Source organism: Phyllobates terribilis, unplaced genomic scaffold, assembly GCF_046119375.1.
Source record: "Phyllobates terribilis strain yellow unplaced genomic scaffold, ASM4611937v1 Scaffold_5__5_contigs__length_657084704, whole genome shotgun sequence".
NCBI lineage: Eukaryota > Metazoa > Chordata > Amphibia > Anura > Dendrobatidae > Phyllobates > Phyllobates terribilis.
In genome coordinates, this window is record NW_027362765.1 from 424,962,583 (window position 1) to 424,984,314 (window position 21,732).

Genomic DNA, 21,732 nt, shown 5'->3' on the forward strand with positions numbered 1-21,732 from the left:
AAAGCCATAACTAAAGCTTCTAAAAAGTCATCTCTCTCCTTTGATTATATGGGGACCTTAAAGATCCTCTGGACAGAAAAGCGGATGTGTTTCTCAAAGGCACCTGGGAGACAACCGCTGGGGCTTTAAAACCGGCAATTGCTGAGACTTGCACAGCTAAGTCTTTGATATGACTAGATCAGCTGGAATCGCATTTAGAAAACAGCACATCCAGGAAAGATATATTGTCTAGTATCCCACTCATGCAGTGGGCAGCAGCCTTCCTAGCAGATACTTCTGCGGACTCTGTTAAGTTAGCTGCTAGATCTGCAGCCATGTCTAATGCAACCCGCAGGGCCCTGTGGCTCAAGTGTTGGCCGGGTGACATCCAGGCTAGAACTAGACTCTGTGCTATACCTTGCGAAGGGGAACACCTCTTCGGTCCAGTCCTGGATGAAATCCTAGACAAAGCAAGCGACAGGAAGAAAGGTTTCCCTAGCCTGTCCATGCCTGCCTATAAGCGGTCTTTTCGCAGGAGAAGATTTGTGTGTAAAAGGCTACAGAGACCCCAGGATAAATGGGAAGACCGTAAACCAAAAGGTAGAGGTCTTCTGTTCAGTACGTCTTCTTCCACTCGGCCCCGGAAATCAAGTCAATGACTCGTAGCCCAGGTAGTGGGGAAGCTGATGGGCTTCTTACCTGCCTGGACAAAGATTTCAGCCAGTAACTGGATCCTTAATCTGATAGGTTCGGGTCTGAGATTCCAGTTCCAAGCAGTTCCTCGTGGAAGGTTTATCTTTACCCCGGTCCATTCCTCTATATCAGAACAACTCGTTCTTCAGGAAGAAGTACTGGACCTTGTTCAAAAAGCAGTCCTGGTGGAGGTGCCGACATCCAAAAGGGGGTGGAGATTTTACTCCGCTCTCTTTCTGGTCTCTAAGCCGGACGGTTCTTTCAGGTGTATTATAAATTTAAAAGCCCTGAATAAATTCCTGATAATCCTCATCTTCAAAATGGAATCGATAAGGTCAACAATAAAATTGCTGTTTCCGGATTGTTACATGGTAGTTTTGGATTTGAAAGATGCCTATTACCATGTACCTATCCATTCAGATTACCAGAAATATCTTAGAGTGGCCGTGGTTATAGATGGGGTCATCAAGCACTTTCAATATAGGGCCCTACCCGTTCGGTTTAGCCATAGCCCCCCGAGTATTTACCAAAATCATGGCAGAGGTAAAGGCTCATGTTAGAGAGCATGACATATTAATTATCCCTTATCTGGATGATTTCCTGATAGTTGGTAATTCTGCCCTTCAATGTAGTAAGCATCTAAAAATAGTGATCTCCATCTTAGAGAATCTGGGCTGGGTCCTCAATTTAAATAAATCTAGGTTAACGGCCACAAAAGTTCAGCAATTCTTAGGAGTTATGCTGGATTCAGATTCTCAGACATGTTACCTCCCTGAAGCCAAAAAAACTAAGGCTCAGGGATGAAGTAAGAAGGGCAGTGTCAAACCCAGTCATGTCCCTGTGAGCTGCGATGTCCCTGTTAGGAACCCTGACATCTTGCCTTCCTTGGGTTCTGTGGGCTAAATACCACTCCAGGGTTTTACAATGGGGTGTACTGCATAATGAAGTCATGTTGAAGGGGCGCTTGGAGGGGAGGTTTTCCTTGTCTTCCCGGTCAGTTGAATCCTTACAGTGGTGGGATAATGAAGTGAACTTATCCAGAGGGGTTCCCTGGGTTTTTAGAACAACCCGAACAATTACTACCGATGCCAGTTCCAGTGGGTGGGGGGCCCATCTGGGAAATATGGTAACCCAGGGGTCATGGTCTAATTCGGAAAAGAGTCTCTCCTCAAACGCTAAAGAGTTGCTAGCGATAGACAGGGCAGTCAATTATTTTCTAGTTTTTCTTCAAACTTGTGATGTAAAAGTTTTCTCATAATAAAATCGCAGTAGCTTACGTGAACCACCAAGGGGGTACACAATCAAGATATCTGATGAGAGTGGCGGATCATCTCTTTCAGGTCTCGGAATGCCATCTTCGTTCCCTAACAGCCCTTCATATAAAGGGAAAAGAAAATTTCAAGGGCAGACTACTTAAGCCGCTATACCCTGAGACAGGGGGAATGGGAACTAAATCAGGACATTTTCTCCCAAATTGTCCAAAGATGGGGACCTCCAGTAGTGAACTTGTTTGCTACAAAGTTAAATCAGGCAAATCAGCTCTTCTGTTCCCTGGATCCCAAATAAAAACCCCTGGCAGTAGACACTCTCCAGATACCTTGGGGGTTCAGTCTAGCCTATGCCTTTCCCCCGTTAACCCTTCTTCCTATGGTTATCAGGGAGGACAAGGCAAGAGTTCTGCTGGTAGCACCCTTTTGGCCCAGGAGGCCCTAGTTCTCATGCCTGTGTCAGATCCTTGGGTTCTACCAGAAGTTCTGGATCTCCTCTTCCAGGGTCCTATAGTCCATCCTCAAGTGTCTGGCCTCCACTTGATGGTATGGAACTTGAAGGGGAGCTATTAAGAAAAAATGGATTCTCCCAAGGCTTAGTGACAACCTTAATGCGTAGCCGTAAGCCTATTACAACCAGAATTTATGCGAGAACCTGGAAGAAGTTTTTATCTTTTTCCAGTTCCAGAGTCGGTGAGGAGGCTCCAATAAGTAAAATTCTAGAATTTCTGCAAAAAGGTCTTGAGTTAGGGCTAGCCACTAGGTTCAGGTGTCCGCCTTAGGCACCTTTATATAGCTGTGATCTGGCGAGTAATTATTGGATCTCTCGTTTCATTAAAGCCGCCTTTACGTCCAGGCCCATTGTCAAAAGCAAATTGGTACCCTGGGATCTAAATTTAGTTCTTAAAGCCTTAACTGGTCCACCCTTTGAGCCAATAGAGTTAGCCACTCTTAAGTCACTCTCTCTTAAAACAGCACTTTTGATAGCTTTAACATCTGCTAGGAGAGTTAGTGATATTCATGCCCTGTCTTTAGCCTTGCCGTTCACTCAGATCCTGGATGATAAAATAATTCTTAAACCTGATCCCGCCTATCTCCCTAAAGTAGCTACCCATTTTCACAGACTCCAAGAAGTAGTTCTACCCTCCTTCCGCCCTAATCTGGGTAACCGGAAAGAAGAGTTTCATACACTAGACGTAAGGAGATGTGTAATTAGGTACCTCTTGGTCACCAAAGAGTTTAGAAAAGATAGTTCGTTATTTATATCCTACCAAGGTGTTAGGAAAAGCTCTAAAGTCATAAAGTCCACCATAGCTAGATGGATCAGGGAGGCTATTTCCCTAGCTTATACATCCAGCGGTGAGGAAATACCACAAGAATTGAAGGCTCACTCCACCCGGGCAATGACTACCTCCTGGGCGGAGAAGACGGATGCCTCGATAGAAGACATATGTAAGGCGGCTGCTACCTGGTCTTCTCCTTTTACCTTCTATAGGCACTATAGACTGGATTCCGGTATTTCGTCTGATCTCACTTTCGGGAGGAGGGTGCTCCAAGCTGTAGTCCCCCCCCCCCCCCACCAAACTTCTTCATCTCTGTAATTCTCTTGTGGTGCTTGGTGCTGTCATGGTCGACTGAGAAAGTCATAAGTTACTTGCCGGTAACGGGATTTTTCGGAGACCATGCCCACACCCTTACATTCCCTCCCTTCACATTAGTGGGAGCACTCCTTGTTTATTAACTTTCACTCTTAGGTTGGTGATTTATAGAAATGTTGGTTTATCATGTTTTGCTATGTCTACTAACCTGGTGGTCCTCTCAATGCTCTGTAATCCAAACTGAGGCGAGAAGAGAGGGCCGCCCCTTTTAAGCCTGTAGGTTTCCTGTCCTTGGTGGGCGGATCCCCTCTCTCATGGTGCTTTCATGGTCTCCGAAACATCCCATTACCGGTAAGTAACTTATGACTTTCTATAGCGCCAACATATTCCGCGGCACTTTACATTTCAGAGGGGACTTGTACAGACATCACAGAGTAACACATAACTCAACAAGATACCAACAGGAGTGAGGGCCCTGCTCAAAGGCTTACAATCTATGAGATTCAAATTGATAGCGGCGGATGTACTCGGCCGCTGCCACTATCCTAAAACGGAGCTCCGCAATTGAGCAGTTGCGGCCACCGTAAACAGCTGATCAGCGGGGGTGCCGGGTATTGGACCCTGACTGATCAGACATTGATGACTTATCCTAAGGACAGGTCATCAATGATAAAGTAGTGGACAACCTGTTAAAGGCAATGCATAGAAAATATAGTTGTCTCACCAGCTGTAGGAAAGCACCTACTGTTCCCAAAAGGAATTGTTATTTTCTAAAAGTTTCCCACCTAGAAGTTGGAAGACATAAGTGACAAGGCAATGTTGAAAGAGGGATAAAAATCGAGTAGTGGCCCATAACAATCAGATTCCATCATCATTTTTTATAGGTCTTTTGGAAAATAAAAGCAGAACTTGGTTGCTATTTGTTCCATTCTTTTTGCAACAGATTTAATAAATTTCACCAATTAAAAAAAAAGCAAACTAAATTGTGTATTTGTGTTTTGATATGTTTGTACATTGTACAATAGAACGTAAAATAATGTTTTGGGTTTTTTTTGCTTCTTTATCATATATACAATACAGACCAAAAGTTTGGACACACCTCATTTAAAGATTTTTCTGTATTTTCAGGACTATGAAAATTGTACATTCACACTGAAGGCATCAAAACTATGAATTAACACATGTGGAATTATATACTTAACAAAAAAGTGTGAAACAACTGAAAATATGTCTTATATTCTAGGTTCTTCAAAGTAGCCACCTTTTGCTTTGATGACTGCTTTGCACACTCTTGGCATTCTCTTGATGAGCTTCAAGAGGTAGTCACCGGAAATGGTCTACCAACAATCTTGAAGGAGTTCCCAGAGATGCTTAGCACTTGTTGACCCTTTTGCCTTCACTCTGTGGTCCAGCTCACCACAAACCATCTCGATTGGGTTCAGGTCTGGTGACTGTGGAGGCCAGGTCATCTGGCGTAGCACCCCATCACTCTCCTTCTTGGTCAAATAGCCCTTACACAGCCTGGATGTGTGTTTGGGGTCATTGTCCTGTTGAAAAATAAATGATGGTCCAACTAAACGCAAACCGGATAGAATAGCATGCCGCTGCAAGATGCTGTGGTAGCCATGCTGGTTCAGTATGCCTTCAATTTTGAATAAATCCCCAACAGTGTCACCAGCAAAGCACCCCCACACCATCACACCTCCTCCTCCATGCTTCACGGTTGGAACCAGGCATGTCCATCCGTTCACCTTTTCTACATCGCACAAAGATACGGTGGTTGGAACCAAAGATCTCAAATTTGGACTCATCAGACCAAAGCACAGATTTCCACTGGTCTAATGTCCATTCCTTGTGTTCTTTAGCCCAAACAAGTCTCTTCTGCTTGTTGCCTGTCCTTAGCAGTGGTTTCCTAGCAGCTATTTTACCATGAAGGCCTGCTGCACAAAGCCTCCTCTTAACAGTTGTTGTAGAGATGTGTCTGCTGCTAGAACTCTGTGTGGCATTGACCTGGTCTCTAATCTGAGCTGCTGGTAACTCGGATAAACTTATCCTCAGAAGCAGAGGTGACTCTTGGTCTTCCTTTCCTGGGCCGGTCCTCATGTGAGCCAGTTTTTTTGTAGTGTTTGATGGTTTTTGCAACTGCACTTGGGGACACTTTCAAAGTTTGCCCAATTTTTCGGACTGACTGACCTTCATTTTTTAAAGTAATGATGGCCACTCGTTTTTCTTTACTTAGCTGCTTTTTTCTTGCCATAATACAAATTCTAACAGTCTATTCAGTAGGACTATCAGCTGTGTATCCACCTGACTTCTGCACAACACAACTGATGGTCCCAACCCCATTTATAAGGCAAGAAATCCCACTTATTAAACCTGACAGGGCACACCTGTGAAGTGAAAACCATTTCCAGTGACTACCTCTTGAAGCTCGAACAGGCGGCCATGAGAGGTGGTGAGTTCTCCTTCAATGGATGTCTTCAAACAGAGGCTGGACAGACATCTGTCTGAGATGGTTTAGTGAATCCTGCATTGAGCAGGGGGTTGGACACTATGACCCTGGAGGTCCCTTCCAACTCTAACAGTCTATGATAGGATAAAATATAAGTTATTTCTGCATCTGTAATAAATAGTGCCATACATACAGTACAGACCAAAAGTTTGGACACACCTTCTCATTTAAAGATTTTTCTGTATTTTCATGATTATGAAAATTGTACATTCACACTGAAGGCATAGGATAGGCCATCAATGTTAAAGTCCCGGACAACCCCTTTAAATAAGGATGTGTTCATCTGGAGCCAAGTCAGCTGTGCTGGATTCATTTTCAAATTCTGACGACCTCATTGACTTACAATGGGATCCGCAATGTCTCAACAGCAAGACTAACATTGCAGACTGCAGTATTCTTGTAAAAAAAATACCAAAATGCCTCATGGAAATAAAAAAAACACTAAAGCGAGAATAGAGCCTAGTTGAATGCATTTTCCCCTTCATTGCCCTTCAGACGTCTGAGGTACAAATACAATAGGTTCTCTGCACTCACAGGTCTACAGTATATAGAGTCTAATAAATAAATAATTATAAACCTTTTGGAGGGGTAGTTTTTTGCTAATCTTATAAACAGTGTTAAATGTCATTGGTGTATAAGGGAAAAAAAGGGAAAATTTCAGCCTACCATTCATATGCCATAAGGGTCCACTGGTGCACGGAAATCCTTGGTAGCAAATCCAGGGATGAGAAGCAGTAAGAAGTAGATTAGAAAAACTCCAGCACCTTCTCCGTATCCATCACAAGAGATGTAAAGTTAAAACGTCCATTTTATTAGTTCCATTAAAAAAGCGCCATATGTAAGGCAGACCTTACGCGTTTCGAACCAAACAGGGGTTTTTAATCATAGGTTACATTGCTATAGTTAAAAGACATATATACAGTTATATGAAAAGTTTGGGCACCCCTATTAATCTTAAGCTTAATGTTTTATAAAAATTGGTGTTTTTGCAACAGCTATTTTAGTTTGATATATGTAATACCTGTTGGACACAGTAATGTTTCTGCCTTGAAATGAGGTTTATTGTACTAACAGAAAATGTGCAATCTGCATTCAAATAAAATTTGACAGGTGCGTAAGTATGGGCACCTCACCAGAAAAGTGACATTAATATTTAGTAGATCCTCCTTTTGCAAAAATAACAGCCTCTAGTCGCTTCCTGTAGCTTTTAATGATTTCCTGGATCCTGGATGAAGGTATTTTTGACCATTCCTCTTTACAAAACAATTCCAGTTAAGTTAAGTTTGATGGTCGCAGAGCATGGACAGCCCTCTTCAAATGATCCCACAGATGTTCAATGATATTCAGGTCTGGGGACTGGGATGGCCATTCCAGAACATTGTAATTGTTCCTCTGCAAGAATGCCTGAGTAGATTAGGAGCGGTGTTTTGGATCATTGTCTTGCTGAAAGATCCATCCCCTGCATAACTTCAACTTTGTCACTGATTCTTGAACATTATTGTCAAGAATCTGCTGATACTGAGTGGAATCCATGCGTCCCTCAACTTTAACAAGATTCAAGGTGCCGGCATTGGCCACACAGCCCCAAAGCATGATGGAACCTCCACCAAATTTTACTGTGGGTAGCAAGTGTTTTTCTTGGAATGCTGTGTTTTTTTGCCGCCATGCATAACACCTTTTTGTATGACCAAACAACTCAATCTTGGTTTCATCAGTCCACAGGACCTTCTTCCAAAAAGAAATTGGCTTCTCCAAATGTGCTTTTGCATACCTCAGCCAACTCTGGTTGTTGCGTGCTTGCAGAAACGGCTTCTTTCGCATCACTCTCCCATACAGCTTCTCCTTGTGCACAGTGCGTTGTATAGTTGACCGATGCACAGTGACACCATCTGCAGCAAGTTGATGCTGCAGCTCTCTGGAGGTGGTCTGAGGATTGTCCTTGACTGATCTCACCATTCTTCTTCTCTACCTTTCTGATGTTTTTCTTGGCCTGCCACTTCTGGCCTTAACAAGAACTGTCCCTGTGTTCTTCCATTTCCTTACTATGTTCCTCACAGTGGAAACTGACAGGTTAAAACTCTGAGACAGCTTTTTGTATCCTTCCCCAGAACAACTATGTTGAATAATCTTTGTTTTCAGATCATTTGACAGTTGTTTTGAGGAGCCCATAATGCCACTCTTCAGAGGAGATTCAAACAGGAGAATAACTTGCAAGTGGCCACTTTAAGTAGCTTTTCTCATGATTGCATACACCTTGCTATGAAGTTCAAAGCTCAATGAGGTTACAAAACCAAAAAAAGTGCTTTAGTAAGTCAGTAAAAAGTAGGTAGGAGTATTTAAAACAAGAAAATGATAAGGGTGCCCATACTTATGCACCTGTCAAATTTTGTTTGAATGCAGATTGCACATTTTCTGTTAGCACAATAAACCTCATTTCAAGGCAGAAACATTACTGTGTCCAACAGTTATTACATATATCAAACTGAAATAGCTGTTGCAAAGACACCAATTTTTATAAAACATTAAGCTTAAGATTAATAGGGGTGCCCAAACTTTTTCATATAACTGTATATATACATATGGACTGAAAACAAAAGAGAAAATGTCATTACTGCCACTAACTCCTGGGGAGGATACATTCATTATTATACTTGTTTGTGAAATTTTTAGCCAAGAAACCTGCTGCTTTCATGACCTTAACGGGTGAGGCTGAGGTTAGATCCCCAAACAATCTACCTGAAGCAGCCACAAGTTCCCAGAGAGTATAAGGCACTGAAATAATTGAATCCCTGTCTTTTTTATTTATGGATTTTTGGACAGATCTGAAATCACAGCAGATTGATTAAAGGCAATGTGTTATCGAAAAAAGGCGTATGATTTAAATCAGGTTTTTATCCTAAATGCATTTTTTTTTAAATTTTCCATATCATCTGCATTTAAAGAAGCATCATTTTCTCAGTGGGCACTAGGTCTAATACTAGACTCTAATTTCCTGTTGTGTATTTAAAGAAGCGCTCCTCCTCCTCCTCCTCCCATCACAGTTTTTATCCTCTTAATATATCACAGTCATCATATTATATAGCACTGTGTAGTTACAATTGCTCATTTTGCCTTTCTACACAGTTAATTCTTCTCTTTTCTATTTTGTGTATAACATCACTTGATTATTAATTGACCAGCTGAATCCTTCTAAGATCTATGCAGAAAACGGAGGTCAATCTTCCCTGCGTGAGTCATGAGTGCCCTGCACGATCGACATGACGTACCCATATGCCAAAAGTCAGGAACCCCTTCCCGACCATGATGTCGGAGTATGTCAAAGGTCGTGAAGGGGTGAAAGAAGCACTCCAATCAAAGTTTTTATCCTTATGATATATTGCAATTATCATATTATACAGCACTGTGCACATAAAATTGCTCATTTTGCCTTTCTGCCCAGTTAATTCTTCTCTTTTCTCTGCTCTATGTAGAAACAGGATGTCTCTTGTCCATGCATTTATCATTCCCCTCTTCACCTCCTGACCCAGTTGCTCCCTCCTTCCCCTGCCAGGGACTTTTGCAGTGACTCATGACTCATAGAGGGAAAATTGATTTCCAGTTTCTACATAGAGCGTAAAAGAATTCAGCTAGTCAGTTTTTACTCATGTGATGTCATAGATATAGTGGAAAAGAGAAGAATTAGCTGGGTAGAAAGGAAAAATGAGCAATTGTAAGTACACAGTGCTGTATAATATGATGATTGCAATATATTAATAGGATAAAACATTTTGATGGGAGTGCTTCTTTAAGCAGTCTCATTATCATCACAGGCAGAATTACAAAGACAAGTAACTCCTCTATATACAGCAGATAACACAGAATTCACCATACATGGTGATGTCACAGCTCACCTCCTCCCACTCTCTGCACAATGACCATTGACCATGCTCAATAAATACTTCAATGCAATTCAGTAGGGACATTGCATTTTTGTCGCACTTTTTTTTTTCTGCACAATTTTGTCCCAAATCTTGAAAGGTTTCCTAGTCCCAGATTCAAGAATTACTCAAGAAAGGAGCATTAATTCCCTGTGTTTCTCCTGCTAATACTCCATTGTTTCCAGTGAAGAAGAAAACTGCAAGAGGAGACCCGGATAAATTTAGGATGGTGCAAGAGAGCTGTGAATGCAGTTACAATCCTGGAGATCCCAGTGGTGCCAAATCCACATACATTACTCGGTGAAATTCCCCCTGAGGCAACGCATTTCACAGTAATCGACTTGGCAAACGCCTTCTTCATTGTGCCTCTGCATCCAGACTGTCAGTATCTTTTTGCTTTTACACACAGAGGAGTAAAGTACACCTGGAACGTTATGCCTCAAGGAGCTCCGAACTCTCCTTATCACTTCACAATGGCCTTAACTACCTGTCTCCAACCCTGGAAGAGTGAGAACCCTGAAGTCACATTGTTACAATATGTCGATGATCTTCTCCTCTGTTGTCCCGATGACCAAACTTGCCACAGGTTCAGCTATTCTTTGCTCCAATTTCTGGCCACCATCAAATTCAAAGTTACTAGGCGAAAGCTACAATGGTGTTGTACCAAAGTTGTGTTTTTGGGTCATTGCATATCCCAAGGTACCAAGCTTCTCACTGAAACGCAGAAAACTGCTGTCCATGACATCCCATACCCAAGAACTGTCAAACAACTCCAAGCTTTCCTGGGAATGGTCACATGCATGAGAATGGAATGCATCTAGATGTCTCTACTCTGTTATGATTAGAGGAACAAACAAAGGTACATGCCCTCCCATTGTGTGTCATCCAATTTGCTACAACGGCCGTACCACAGCATTATCTTGACTGCATACCACCTGAACTCTGGTCTCAAGGTCCGATGATATAGGCAGGCTGCCTGTCCCGCCAATCCAAGTTTTCTTGAAAGAAGGTGCACGGATTCCCAGACTCCCACAGTACCCACTGAAAGCAGCCCAATGAGATTCCTAAAGTCTCATGCACATGTTGCTTATTGTTTCTTGCAGATTTAAATCTGGAGCACTTCAATTCTTTCAGCATTTTAGCTGCAAATTTCACCCATGGTAATAAGTGGGAAAAATGCATGCAAAAAAAGCATCAAAAAAGCATAAAGAATGTTATGCTATATTTTATGCTGTTTTTTTTTTCTGCCAACGTATCAGTATTTGCAGCTGATTTACAGATTTATTTTTTTTTGCTGCAAATACTGACCTTGTGCACATACCCGAACAGTATGTACAATATGAGACTGTCTGTTTATACTGTGTGATCCACACAGTCTTCTGATTCACGGGGGTCAGGTCGGGTCTATTATATATGAATAGACATTGCTTATCGAAAAGTAAGCACATTGGACAGTCCATTGGAGCAGGATTTTTCTCAAAAGAAATCAGTTTGGTCAATTATTATTTGGTGAAGTTTCTATTGTTTTTTTATTTGTTTGTTTAATGTGCCATCTTTATTGGTATTGTTTTGGGAAACGTGCCTTTTTGATTTCTTGGAAGGCAGGATGAACAAAAAGCAGCAATTCCGGCATTGTTTTTGTTTATGCCATTCACTGTGCAGGTTAAAAATCATATTCATTTTATAGTTCGAGAAGCAACAATACAAATCATGTTTAGTGCTGTTTTTTCCCCACAAAATTAAAGCTTTATTTTGTTTTCAAAATATTTGTAAATACTTGAGACAGAGCCTAATAGATATACTAAAATGGCAGATCTGGGGTCCTTGAGTAAGCCCCCAGCTGCTAGGTCAACCTATTGGGCTGCTGAGTTGACAGAGGGAGAGTCTAACTACTTACATGCCACAAACCATATAAATTGTGGAATAAAACGTGTTAAAAAGGGCACCAGATTTTAAAAAAGACAGCGAAAAACTGGAGCAAGTTCAGAGAAGAGCTACCAGGACTGTGAGTGGACTGCAAACTATGTCCTACGAGGAACGGTCAAAGGATCTGGGAATGTTTAGCTTGCAAAAAAGAAGACTGAGAGGAGACTTAAAGCTGTCTACAAATATCTAAAGGGCTGTCACAGTGCAGAGGGATCAGTTTTATTCTCATTTGCACATGGAAACACGAGAAGCAATGGGATTAAACTGAAAGGGAGAAGATACAGATTAGATATTAGAAAAAACTTTTTGACAGTGAGGGTGATCAATGAGAGGAACAGGCGGCCACGAGAGGTGGTGAGTTCTCCTTCAATGGAAATCTTCAAACAGAGGATGGACATCTGTCTGAGATGGTTTAGTGAATCCTGCATTGAGCGGGGGGTTGGACACGATGACCCTGGAGGTCCCCTCCAACTCTAACATTCTATGATTGGATAAAATAGAAGTTATTTCTGCATCTGTAATAAATAGTGCCGTACATATATATAGTGGATTATGCAAATTGCTTGGTGGCAGCACCATATATACGGTGCATGTCACTAAGGGGATTCATTCAACATCCAATGATCCAGAAAGTTTGAATGTCTGGCACTTGTTTGCAGCACATAATGGAAATATATGTGCAATTTCACAAGACTAGAAGGTCTAGAAATACGAGCCGTAAGGAAATATCTCTGGTTAAAAAAAAAAGTTGAGGAAATATGTATGGGGCAGAAGTGCACAGATAGGGAGGCAGTACCGTATGGAGCAAGATGGGGATGAGCGATATGGTAGCGCCCACTTGTGGGGGTTGTGTGAGGATACAGCACCTACAGAAGTTAAAAATGTCATAGCTACAGTCCCATGGCTGGAGGAAAAAAATCTTACAGGTAGCAGTTTACTAATCCACAGGTTAACACAAGGCTGCACTTGTGGGATAGATAAAGCCTGGAGAGTATACATTTTTTTATATTCACACCAATGCATTTTGGCGCCATAAACCAAGGTTTCACTTTAATTTTTTACCTTGATAACGGTGCCGAAACGCGTTGGTAAGAAAACCTTATTTATACTCTTCAGACCTCATTTATCCTGCAAGCGCAGCCCACACATTTTGTTAACATCTAACAAAGCATATATTGTATTTAGACAATCCACTTTCTTAATTTTTAAATCCATATGGAGGTGAAGGAAGAGAGGTCTCACTCTATTTAATTTCATTTTTAGCGGCAATGTGGTGTACCCAAGCCCTAGCATGCCTCATAATATAGCAGTCGTATTGTGATGTAAGCCCAATTAATGTATTTTTGTTTTGCAGGATGCTGATGTCTTCAATAAAGACTGGTATGTTTCATCATGTGACCGACAGAAAGCAGAAGACGCTCTGACTGCTACCTCCAAGGTATCGCAGCTTCCTTTTGGTTTTTAAGATTCTAAGTAGCAAAAATAATGATGAAAATTATTGCAAGAGTTTTTTTCAACAGGATGGATCTTTCCTAGTGAGAAAAAGCAGTAGACAAGACTCCACTCATCCATTTACCCTCGTAGTATTTTACAAAAGAAGAGTGTATAATATTCCAGTGCGATATATTGAGGCTACACGACAGTATGCTCTGGGGAGTGAGAAAAGTGGAGAAGAGGTATAAAAACTTTTCTAATATAATAATATATACTTTGTTTTATTAGAGTGATACTAACAAGTTTAAAGAGGACCTATTACTTGGTCAAAAATTGAGTTAAATATCTGGTAGAAATGCTTTTTCCATTTTTTGGCTGCATCACTCCATTGCAGAAATATTTACATTTGTTGCTTTTGGAGTGCAGTATGTGAAATCTCTGTTTGTAGTGCAACTGGGCATTTCTTCAGAGTCTTCTCTGAGGAGTGCGCTTTCACCCCTCACTCCAAGACACTGTCAGTCACAACTCGGCAGCGTTTGAGACTGCCAGATCAACTGCCCAGCTGTGATTGGCAGCATCAGGGATTGAGGAGTGACGGCACTTGCCCCCAGAGAAAACTCTGAAGAAACGCCGCATTTGCACTACAAGCAGAGATTTCATATACTGCTCTCCAAAAGCAACAAATGTGAACATCTCTGCAATGGACCAATGCAGCCGAAAAGGGAAAAATGTGGCAGAATCAAGGATGCTCAGGGATTTAGGAAATGTGAGTCTTCTCCTTAATAGTCTACTCTTCCTAGTTTGAACAGTAATAGTACCATGTAGCGCTACACTTAATAGAGTAGGGACCCACTAAAATGAGGTCGCTGTTACGTGGCAGTGGGCTTTTACATCTTGATCAAACTATTGAAGGGATTGTCTGGAATATGCTATTGATGTCCTGTGCTTATGATAGGTAATCAATATCAGATCTGCTGGTTCAGACACCCGGCATCCCTATTGATCAGTTGTTATTAGCTCAGATGGCGGCCAGATGTAAACACAAAAGTGGAGATGATCTGTAATATCCAAGGAGAGGTCATCAATATCATATAACAGGAGGACAACCACTTAACTAAGAAGCTCATGCTAATTTTTGAAAAACGTGTTATACTAGGATGGGCGGTATATATCTTTTATTTTTTCGAATGTTGTGTTGTAATACAGGATCAGCCCTTTATATTTTATTGCATGTATTGTGTTGCCACCATAAATGGATAGTTTCATAGTTTTTAAGGTTGAAGGTAGACATAAGTCCATGGAGTTCAATCTATACCCTGATATGGTGATCCAAAGGAAGAGAAAAACCCCATGAGGCAGATGTCAATTGTCCCATATTAGGGAAGAAAAATTCCTTTTCAACTCCACGTACGGCAATCAGACTAGTTCTCTGAATCAATATCTCATCACAGAATTGGTTCCTATAACTTTAATATTATATTTTTCAAGAAAAACATCCTATTTTTTATGAATTGAACATTACATTTGTGGCAGAGGGTTCCATGTTCTCAGTGCTTGTACAGTAAAGAATCTGTGATGTTAATAAAACTTTATTTCCTGCAGACTTTTTTCATTTTAGGCTGCGTCACTCCATTACAGAAATATTTACATTTATTACTTTTGGAGCGCAGTATGTGAAATCTCTGCTTATAGGGCAACTTATTGTTACAAGCCTAGGAGTAAAAAGATTATCACAAAGATTTCTCTACAGTTCCTTTATACTTGTACATTGTAATAAGATCGCCCCTAAGCCTATATTTTTCTAAAATGAATAGCCCCAAGTTTGATCATATGTTTTGCTACTGCAGTCCATCCATTCTCTTAATAAAGCTCCTTGCACCCGCTCTAGTTCGGGGTTAATTCATTTTAGAAATAAGCAGGAAGCAGGCATTTAATCTAGTTAATAACATAATGTTATTACCAGATCTTCGTCAATGTCCTCCTTTGTAAAGTGCAGTCCTCATACTTGCTACAGTCTAATTCACTAACCGCGCAGCATTTCACAATGCAGATCTCTGAGAAAAGATACAAGTATTTACTGAAAAAATGCGTGTCATGAAAATAGAAGATCTGGCTTTCCTTTGTATTCACAATCCTACATGCACTTTTTAATATCCGATACGTTTTCTTCTTCTATACAGAAATTCAGTAGTGTGGCACAAATTATTGAAAATCACCGTCAAACCCCTCTTGTGCTAATTGACAGCCACAGCAATACAAAAGACTCGACAAGGTTAAAACAGTCTGTACGGATCCCTTGAGCTATTTGCAGAATCGGCACGTCACAGTTCAAATTGTACGGTTGAAAAGTCGAAAAGAAAAGCAACAAAGGATTTATATGTGAAACTGGAAATCCATCGAATCGGCCACTTTAATCGACATACAGTCTCTCCAGAATGAGCAAAGACGTTCCATACAACCACGATTCCTGTATATACTTTATATATTATATTAATTTTGTGTGCACAATAAATTCAATTGAAGTCAATCCGTGAGTTTTATTGCTTTATTATTAAAAGGAATCATGTGGGATTTACATGATGTTTTCTCCATTGTTCACATCTATAATCAAATCTAGAATTTTACTTTCTATCGTCAGGGTGCAATGTATCGTAGGATCTCCGATGATAGCGGTTAGGTCATACGTCACTGTGGTGCAATCAGTTGTAAAGGGGTTCTTGGGAATGAAAAAAAATGACTAAAGGAAATGTCATAATTAGTGATGAACGCAAGTGCTCGTTACTTGGGTTTGCCGACGGTACTCGGGTATGCACAGAGTATCGCGAGTGCTCAAGTGACATGTTTTAGTCCCCACGGCTACATGTTTCGTGGCTGTTAGACAGCCACAAAACATGTGGGGACTGCACATGTTTCTCAGCCAATCCACACATATTTTGTGGCTGTCTAACAGCCACGAAATATGCGGGTGCGGGGTGACGCGAACATGTCACTTGAGCACCTGCAATACTCAAGCACCCTAGGCACACTCGAGTAACGAGCACTTCTGCTCATCACTAATCATATTAAGTAAGTTCCTATATGGTTTTAATTAGCAAATCACAAGCACCTGTCCTAAAATTCTTGAACAGGTTTTGGTCATTGTTACAAGGCCACTTTAAATCTATAGTGATAACCTCTATAAATAATACAATAGTGATTTGCTAATTAAAGGTTTATAAGAATGTAATTATATTGATATTTTCTTTATTTATGTTTTCCTAATCCTGCAGAACCCCTTTTATCTCATCGCAAAATCAGGTACATGTACATCAGCGCTGGGGTGACCCCGTGTGGAGGGGAGCTATAGATGATGTTGTCAGTCTCTTAATGAAATTGGTTGCGTGGCATCAATGGCTTGCCATGGCAGCCAGGGGAAATCATGGGACACTGCAAAAGGACCCCGTCATTGCCATGTTGGTACTGCTGTGAAGTTCCGCTATAGGATGAGCTTCATAGTAGACTGCGTATTTTATTATACAGTATAATGCAATAATGCAGTATATACAGTGGAATGTAAATGTTTGGGCAGCCTTGGTTAAAGTTACTGTTATTGTGAACAGTTAAGCAAGTTGAAGATGAAATGATCTCTACAAGGCCTAAAGTTAAAGATGACACATTTCCTTTGTATTTTAGGGAAAAAAATAGATTGCCATCTTTTGCATTTTAAAAATTACAAAAAAGAAAATAGGCCGATGCAAATGTTTGGGCACCCTGCATGGTTAGTGCCTAGTAGCACCCTCTTCTGAAAGTATCGCAGCTTGTAAATGCTTTTTGCATCCAGCCAAGAGTCTTTCATTTCTTGTTTGAGGGATTTTCATCCGTTCTTCCTTGGAAAATTCTTCCAGTTCTGTGAGATTCCTGGGTACTCTTACATGCGCTGCTATTTGGAGGTCTAGCCTCAGATTTTTAATGATGTTCAGATTAGGGGATTATGAGGGCCATTGTAAAACCTTCCTTCAGCTTTCGTCTTTTGAGGTAGTCTATTTTGGATTTTGACGTGTGTTTATCATTAGTGTTGAGCCACCCCCGTAGTGTTCGAGTTCGGTTCGGTTCGTCGAACACCCGTGTGTTCGTCGAACTGTTCGTCGAACACCTTCGAACACCGTTAAAACCAATGGCAGGCAAACAAAAACACATAGAAACACATAGAAAACACCTTCAAAGGTGTCCAAAAGCTGACAAACTGCTCAGAAGACACAACTAACACATGGAAAAGTGACAAGTACATATAGTCATGCGAAAAGAAAAGAGGTGGAGGAGTAAAAGGAGGGGGAGACACAGATATAGGCATGTCATGCCCTTCTAAAATCCAAAAAGTGAGAAGAAGACACGGCCAGTCCGTTCCTGCCAGTGCCACCTCCGTGTCGCCGGGTTTGTGCCAGAGCCGCGGTGGACAGTGACGGCCAGCCCCCCTCTCCCAATACTGGTGCCTGTCCGCTGGTGGGTCGAGCGAGCCCCCCTGTGGTGGAGGCAGCTCTAAGCTTTTTAATTTAAATTGTCTCTCTAATTTGAATGAATACACTTTAAATCCATTTACAAGGATCTATTGGAGGGCAAGTCTCATGCCAGCAGCCGCGTAATTCCAGCTCCAGTAGCGTCCACTAAAGCTGCTGCAGTTAAAAAGCTTTTATGAGGATCGAGCTCGGCTGTCCACCGCAAGGCATCCTACCGCCAGTCCCAGCCCCTATGCCTTGGGGTGCCTCCTGATGCTCTTCACTAAGTATCCCGTGGTCCCGAAGCATTTCCTTTGAAAAAATTAAGTGTCCAAACTATAGGTGGTGTAGCTTGCTTAACAGCCGGGATAATCCGCTGACTAGCAGACACTGCTACTAGGCACAAAGTATTTCCTGGGCTAGATGCAGTTAAAAATTTGTAATTAGATACTCTCGTTGGATGCTGAGAAAGCATTCCATAGAGTCTCCTGGAACGCCATATATTATTCTCTTAAAAAGCTTGGGGTAGGGGTCTAGGGGACCCTTTTATAGCCAAAATCATGGCCCTGTATCGCAATACGTATCCTAGGCTGAAGATAAATGGAACTGTAGCACCCTGAAGGCTCGGTTCCTACAGAGGTATTGCACCTCACCCAGAGGTGTGATATCTCACTCTCAGGTAAGGATGGAGTGTGGATCAGGACCCGACACCTGCATGCATTACACCACATTGCCGTGGGGCAGGGCGACCAATATGCCCCTGAGATGGGCACGACAGTCCCTGTCCCTGGCTGGAGTGGGGGGAGGGAACACTGAGGAAGGGGAACCCTGTAGTGCAGGAGCAGGGAGGAAGCAGTTCCTGGGTGCATTGAGAAGGGAGTATAAAAGGTGGGCACCATCTTAGTTCAGTGCAGAGAAGTCTGAGCAGAAGTGACAGGGAGCAGGGGCTCTGCATGAGCTCTGCTCCGGAGGCGGGCCTAGTAACAGAGGCCCAGGCCTGGAAGAGGGAGAAGGAAGGAAGAGGAGCAGTTATGCTCTGCTCTGCTGCACCCACAACACCAGCCTCAGTGGTCTGCCCTGCAGCGGCGGTTCACTCTGACCGCAATCCACGGGTGGCGTAGTCGGACATTTAAACATCAAAACCACATAAATAGTTCCGCCACTGGTTTGACCGCCCTGAGCCACGGAACTGGGTCGCCGCCAAGGAGACTACAACCACCAGCATCAACCAAAAAGGGTCCGGCTCCGGGTGTCCCAAGGCCCAGGGAGTGCGTCAGAACATTTTCATCACCTTTCATAATCACCAATGGGACAAGGCAGGGATGTCCTCTGTCCCCTCTCTTATACATCCTAGTGACAGAGCACCTGCTCTCATCAATTCGCCATAACCCCAATATTAGGTGGATTGAGGTGGGAGGCACCGAGTACAAGTGCTCTCTATTTGCTGATGATGTCCTAGTATATATCACTCAATCACATATATCCATCCCTGCTGTTATGGCTGAAATAGATCACTTTGTTACATGGTCAAATTTTAAAATCAATGCAGCGAAGTCTGAGGCCCTCGATGTCTCCCTCCCCAAATCCATACAGGATTCCATCCAGTCCAACTTTCCCTTTGCCTGGCCCTCACAGGGTATCAAATACTTAGGAATTCCTATTCATAGAGACCTCTCCCGTCTATGTTATTTTAATTTTGGGCCCTTTATTGAACAACTCCATACAGACCACGGTTGGCAAGTTAGAACTGTAAGATTCACTACGTGAACCACTGGTGTTTTGTGGAAAAGCACATGTACACTGTGTTCCAAATTATTATGCAAAAAGTGTTTAGGAGTGATAGGGGAAGAATTTGTTTGTCAGTTAAACTCCTTGATGGTGATGTGTGTCAGGGCTCTTTATATCACTGTAAGCAATTGCAGACACCTGTGCTAATTAGTTTGGCAGGTGTGTCCAATGAAAGGCAAGACTACTTAAGAAGGCTGTCCCACATTATTAAGCAGCCTACATTTTCTGCCAAAATGGGAAAGAAAAAGGATGTGTCGGCTGCTGAGAAGCAACAAATTGTGGAGTGTTTAGGTCAAGGCATGACTACAATCAACATTGTGCGATGATCAGGATGAAGTGTCTTGGCAATCAAGAAGTATGTAGCTGATTCACAGTACACACGTGTGCGTGCTGATAAGGGCAAATTGAGGACTCTTTCCTACAGGCAATTACGTCAGGTTAAAAGAGCAGCGGCAAAAAAGCCTCGTCATAGCAGCAGACAAGTTTTTGAAGCTGCTGGTGCCTCCAACGTCCCCCGAACAACAAGATGCAGGGTCCTTCAGAGGTTTGCAGCTGTGCGTACGCCATCCTGTCGACCTCCTCTATCCACTGCACACAAGCAGAAACGGCTCCAGTGGGCCAAACATTACATGAAGACTGATTTCAAAACTGTTTTGTTCACGGATGAGTGCCGTGCAACGCCCGATGGTCCAGATGGATGGAGTGGAGGATGGCTGGTTGATGGACACCCCACGCAAACACGGCTACAGCGCCAACAAGGAGGAGGTGGAGTAATGTTTTGGGCTGGAATCATGGGGAGAGAGATTGTCGGCCCCTTTAGGATCCCTGAAGGGGTAAAGATGAACTCCATAATGTATGTGGAATTTCTCAAACAGCACTTCCTGACATGGTTCAAGAAGAAGAACCGTGTATTCCACAGCAAGATCATTTTCATGCATGATAATGCACCGTCTCATGCTGCACATAACACATCTGCATCTCTGGCTGATATGGGCATAAAAGGGGACAAACTTATGGTGTGACCCCCATGCTCCCCTGACCTCTACCCCATTCAGAACCTCTGGAGCATCATCAAAAGGAGTGTCTATGATGGCGGGAGGCAGTTCACATCTAAGCAACAGCTCTGGGAGGGTATTCTGTCCTCATGCAAAACAATTGAAGCAGAAACCATCCAAAACCTGACAAATTCAATGGACGAGAGAGTTCAGAAGCTCCTTTCGAACAAGGGGTCCTATGTGCAAATGTAACATCACCTAGAATAAAGTTTTGAGTTGAAAACTGTTTGATTTCAGTTTCTAATAACCTGCTAATGCTTATAATTTCAAAAATGACCATTTTTTTGGTCTTTATTAAAATGAAAAGGTTGATCGAAGAGTGTGGGGGATCTAAGAGTGTGGCAACCCAGTAGTCAGGATTACTTCGAATTCTGACAATCTGAGGGTCATGTTGCAGGTAGTGCAGCAAGAAGGCACTTGCGCATCTCGGAGCCCCAAAATTATTTTCCGGCTAGATGCAGCTAAAAATTATCAATTTTAAATCTGGTGGAGCTTAGTATAGATGGCCTAATAGAATCAGTACTGCACACTGCCACAAAGCCAAAATTATTTTCCAGCCAAGATACAGATAAACATGATTAGTAATTTTAAATCTGGTGGAGCTTAGTATAGATGGCCTAATAGAATCAGTGCTGCACACTGCTACAAAGCCCAGATTATTTTCCAGCCAAGATACAGATAAACATAATTAGTAATTTTAAATCTGGTGGAGCTTAGTATAGATGGCCTAATAGAATCAGTACTGCACACTGCTACAAAGCCCAAATTATTTTCCAGCCAAGATACAGATAAACATGATTAGTAATTTTAAATCTGGTGGAGCTTAGTATAGATGGCCTAATAGAATCAGTACTGCACACTGCTACAAAGCCCAAATTATTTTCCAGCCAAGATACAGATAAACATGATTAGTAATTTGAAAGCTTAAAACGATTGGTGAGGTGATTTTAACCAATCATCAAGCTTTTACTCTCCCCAGGATGACACAGGGGTAGAAAAGTCGTTTCGGATCCATGATTTGTTCATCTTTATGAACGGGAGTCTGTCTACATTATCAGTGGAGAGCCGCGTGCGCTTATCTGTCAGCACA

The 21,732-nt window shown here is 42.1% G+C and overlaps 1 protein-coding gene across 13 annotated transcripts in view; it reads left to right on the top strand.

The window, feature by feature from the left end:
- The window catches only part of BLNK (B cell linker), a 443,283-nt gene extending 427,429 nt beyond the window's left edge, over window positions 1-15,854 (top strand). For all 13 annotated transcript variants that reach the window (XM_073685212.1, XM_073685213.1, XM_073685211.1 and 10 more), the window contains 3 exons: window positions 13,248-13,331; window positions 13,414-13,569; window positions 15,508-15,854. In XM_073685212.1, the coding sequence (XP_073541313.1) occupies window positions 13,248-13,331; window positions 13,414-13,569; window positions 15,508-15,627 (360 nt within the window). In that variant the 3' untranslated portion in view covers window positions 15,628-15,854. The remainder of the gene's footprint in view (window positions 1-13,247; window positions 13,332-13,413; window positions 13,570-15,507) is intronic.
- Window positions 15,855-21,732: the final 5,878 nt, after the last annotated feature.